The 5,000-nt window shown below is 34.0% G+C and overlaps 1 protein-coding gene across 1 annotated transcript in view; it reads left to right on the top strand.

The window, feature by feature from the left end:
• LOC125029723 (beta-1,3-galactosyltransferase 1-like) overlaps positions 1-5,000 on the top strand; it is a 22,688-nt gene that overhangs the window by 16,180 nt on the left and 1,508 nt on the right. The window contains exons 2-3 of the mRNA XM_047619812.1: positions 2,908-3,032; positions 3,315-3,502. Coding sequence (XP_047475768.1) covers positions 2,908-3,032; positions 3,315-3,502 — 313 coding nt within the window. The remainder of the gene's footprint in view (positions 1-2,907; positions 3,033-3,314; positions 3,503-5,000) is intronic.

Raw genomic sequence — 5,000 nt, 5'->3', positions numbered from 1 at the left:
ATATATATATATATATTCATATATATATATATATATAATACGGAAATGAGACATACATACATACATACATACATACACATACACATACACATACACACACACACACACACACACACACACACACACACACACACACACACACACACACACACATACACACACACACACACACACACACACACACACACACACACACACACACATATATATATATATATATATATATATAATGTAATACGGAAATGATACATACATATATGCATGCATACATACACACACACACACACACACACACATGTGTGTATGCATGTATATATCATTTCCGTGTCGAACAAAGGGGCCTGCCAGTGGCTTGCATTTCTGATCCCTAATTTCCCTGAACTTCGAAGGGCAGAGCGAAAGTTAGACACCATCCGAAGTTTCTAACAATGGTTCCAAAGTTTCAGATCCAACAGTATAACTGCTACTGTTTGAGTTGATATTTTGGGATTATACGTAAATATACGCTTTTGTAAATCGTATTTTTGATATATAAGCAAATTATAGTTTTAGGTTAAAGCTGTAGCTTTATGCAAGAGATCAACTTTTAGCTTACATTATATATGTTCTACATTCCTTTGCGTTTTGAATCTATGTCATATAAGCCTCAGCTAGTCCGGCTTCTTTATGGCAATGAGTTGCTGGTCTCATCATAGCCAGCAAGTTGTAGTATTTCAAATAAAAAAAAAAAACGAAAAATGTTAATGGCTTACTTTGGTCAAATCAGAACTAAAGATTTTGGCTACATTGCATTTCTTTCAACAGAGAGAAATGAAATACCCATCACCTAACTATGTTTTTATACTATACATTTTGACAATAAGCGTGGATTTCATATAATTTCCTAGTAATCAAGTTATACACCCACACCATTTCATCGCGGCTGAAAGTCTACGGGAGGTTTGCCCCACATTTCACTTGCATCAGATCTCGCACTCATTATCAGATCTCGCAGTATTGTCGAAATACTGTGGCAGAATGTTTTAAAATGCAGATGCGAAATCTCATAAAAGCCATTGAAACACATTGAAACGGGAGTGAATGATTTACTTCTATATCTTACAGATTGCATCTGTTACATAAAAACTACCTTTGTAGCATATTCAGTTTACCCATCGTGAGTAGTTAGTTAAAATGACAAATGAGGAGCAACACTAAAACCTTAAAAATAAATAAATGATCGGAATAACGGAGAAAAGGCGTAATAAGAGAAACAGTAGTGACGGACGACAGAGAGCATATGAGGGCGTATGACAGTATGACAGTATGACAACCGGTGGAAGTGAGAAAGTCAGAAAGTTAGGCCAGCTGCTTCGCCTCTTTCACCCGTACAAGGTAGTTCATCCAGTAGCCTACTTATATATCCTTATTGCTATTCACTACTAAATATCCTTTTTTGAATGATCGCCCTAATTTACTTTATTTAAATTATATCGGCATCCCTTTATGCAAAAGCTGTATATCATAAGTCTGGATCTTATTTTCGTACAGTGGAAAAAAAATATTTGTTACCCCTTTCATAACGAGATTCCCTCTACGCTCCCTGCCCTGTATCAGTATCAATTTCTAGTTTGCTTTGTGCTTTTACCCATGCGAAACTCTAATTTAGCCAAAGGATATCATATGTACCATTTTCCATATTTTCAGCCATTCCTGCTAAACATAAACTGTTTGATGTGCCGCCATATAACTATATGTAGTACACGTGTTTATTTGTATATGGTTGTTTTTATAAGCGTGTGGGTCTGTAAGAGAGAGAACGAGAGAGAGAGAGAGAGAAAGAGATATATAGAGAGAAAGAGAGAGAGAGAGAGAGAGAGAGAGAGAGAGAGAGAGAGAGAGAGAGAGAGAGAGAGAGAGAGAGAGACGGAAACAGAAACAGAGAGAGAGAGAGACAGAGGCAGAGACAGAAACAGGGAGAGAGAGAGAGAGACAGAAGTAAAGAAAGAAACAGAGTGAAAGATAGAGATAAAGTGAAAGAGAAAGAGAGTGAGAACCAGGACACGTATATATATATATATATATATATATATATATATATATATATATATATATATATATATATATATATATATATATGTATATATATATATATATATATATGTATATATATATATATATATATATATATATATGTATATATATATATATACATACACACACACACACACACACACTGCAAGTAGAACATCGAAGTAAAGTACAGGAAAACACACGAATATGCCGAAGGCCTTTTCGCATTTACTGCTTCATCAGGGCATGATGAAGCAGTAAATGCGAAAAGGCCTTCGGAATATTCATGCGTTTTCCTGTACTTCCTTTCGTTGTTCTACTCTCAATTTGTCTGACATAAATTACACACACACACACGCACACACACACACACACACACACACACACCACACACACACACACCACACACACACACACACACACGCGCGCGCGCGCACAACACACCCACATATATACATATATATACATATATATATATATATATACATATACATATATAGAAATGATAATGTGTTATATTTTGAAATATATATCTATGTTTGGGGATATAACTACGGTATTAGTAATTGCAAACTTTAAGATTCTAAACATTCCGAGAGTTTGAGAAATCGGAAAGCCTATATGCATGTGTCCATCATAATAAGCACAGTGTAAAAAAAAAAAAAAAACTTCATAGTTCAGCTTGTTTTACACCTGTCATGTATATTTCAGTCTGAAATATACATTACAGGTGTGAAAAAAATAATCACTAACAGAAATTTCGAAGGCATTTTGCCAGTAAAGTCACCCCATAGTCACGTCATTTGATCCTCAGCATCACATAGGTCATTACTACTGATTATGTTTTCTTCGCAGTCAACGTGTTCCCGAACTTGTCTCGAAGGCTGCGGTTATCCCGGGTGTTGCCTCTCGCGTTCATCGCTGTGTGCCTGGGGTTCTACTTGACAGATGGCACAACGAGAATATTTAGCAGAACCAGTGTAAGGCAGTACTTCGTTCGGAATTCCTCGTTGCGAAGAGGGCGAATATGTTTGGATTCAAGTCCTCCTATTTTAAGACAAAAACATAGCTCATGCAAGGAATATTTTTGTGAAGAACCAGGATGATGCAACACTTTAGACTATTTTTGGAATATGGTCTGCAATAAGGAATCCGATTTGAATATGCTTCTACCTGTATATATTATGATGCGTATATTGATGCAAAGTATATTTAGAATGTCACATGTTCCAGAAGAATGTAACATGTTTGTTCTTTTACAGTACAGCACAAAAGTTCCGCTGCAGTGTGCGGCTTACGATAATAAAGGAAGAGATATAGAGGGCATTAAGGAGCTAAACACGACCAACAGAACCGCTGTCCTTGATGCAGAGAGTAAATCCGAGGACGAGAGTTGGATGAATGATACTGGAAAGACTCTAGTCCGAGATTCTCGACAGTTTCCCTTCAAGTGAGAATTCTGTTTGTGTTCTCGTGTCGCTTTTTTCTATGTCTGCCTTATCGCTCGTAGATGACGTTTTTTTGTGTTTTTGTTTTGTTTTTTTCAAGAAAATATATGACGAAGGTATATTGCGAATAAAGAGGCGGAATTGTTCAATGCCTATGAATAAGATTTGCTCAGGGAATGGCGGGGGAGGAGGACCGGAGATAAGACCGCCAGGGAGGCCTATCCTGTTTATGTAGTGCATCCGGTTGGCGAAAGGGATTTGAGACGTGCACACATAGCTTTGTAAATAGTTACATCTATATAACTATTTGCTATTTAACTAAATCAGAAATATGATACTTAAAACTAACATACAATGGGTTATTACTCTCTCTCTCTCTCTCTCTCTCTCTCTCTCTCTCTCTCTCTCTCTCTCTCTCTCTCTCTCTCTCTCTCTCTCTCTCTCTCTCTCTCTCTCTCATAATCTACGTAAATGTGTAATACCATACCTTCCAATATATCACGCTCGTTCTCTCATCTCTCTCATCTTTAATATTATTCCTAATCCATCACCACTCGTCTCAAAGTTTAGCAATTTATAATAGGTTATCTCCCAAGCCTTCTGTATTTTTAATCATGCTGATTAATCTGCACCATGATTTATTGCCCGTCTCGACATCATACCTTCTTTGTGTAAAGTCCTTTGTATTTACTCCCTTTTCTTCATCCCTTTATTGCACACTTTGTCACTGTCATTGTTATTATGATTTTTTGTGCAATGCCTTTAATATCTTCATTTGTTCTGTCTTTCTGTATTTCATGTTTCCTTGTTCGTATTAACAAAATAATACACGGCCATGTTTGTTTTTGCAGATTCTACTTTTAGTTTCAGTTATTTATTATCGTTACCATTACAATTATCATCATTAATTTTTGTTATTATCATTATTATTATTATTATTATCATTATTACTACAACTACCTTTACCACTAATATTATTATCATTATTATTATTATTGTTGTTATTACTATTATTATCATTATCCTTATTCTTATCATTATCACTATCCTTGTGACCACCTCTATATCATTATCCTTATCTTTATTATAACATTATCATTATTATTATTATGATGATGATTGTTATTATTATCGTTGTTACCATTAGTGTTATTATTATTACTACTATTATTATCATTATTATTATTATTATTATTATTATTATTATTATTATTATCATAATTATCGCCATTATTATTATCATTATCACCGTCAGTTTTATCATTATAACTATCATTTCATTATCATCATTATCATTATCAGTATCATAATTACCATTATTTTCATCATTATTAATATATCTAATATTATCATCATTATTAATATATCTAATATTATCATCATTATTAATATATCTAATATTATCATCATTATTAATGTATCTAATATTATCATCATTATTAATATATCTAATATTATCATCATTATGATTGTCGTATTTTTATCTTTATTACCATCATC

The sequence above is a fragment of the Penaeus chinensis genome, chromosome 10, assembly GCF_019202785.1.
Source record: "Penaeus chinensis breed Huanghai No. 1 chromosome 10, ASM1920278v2, whole genome shotgun sequence".
Taxonomy (NCBI): domain Eukaryota; kingdom Metazoa; phylum Arthropoda; class Malacostraca; order Decapoda; family Penaeidae; genus Penaeus; species Penaeus chinensis.
Note: the sequence above shows the minus strand (reverse complement) of the source record. Positions and strands in the feature narration are given on the sequence as shown.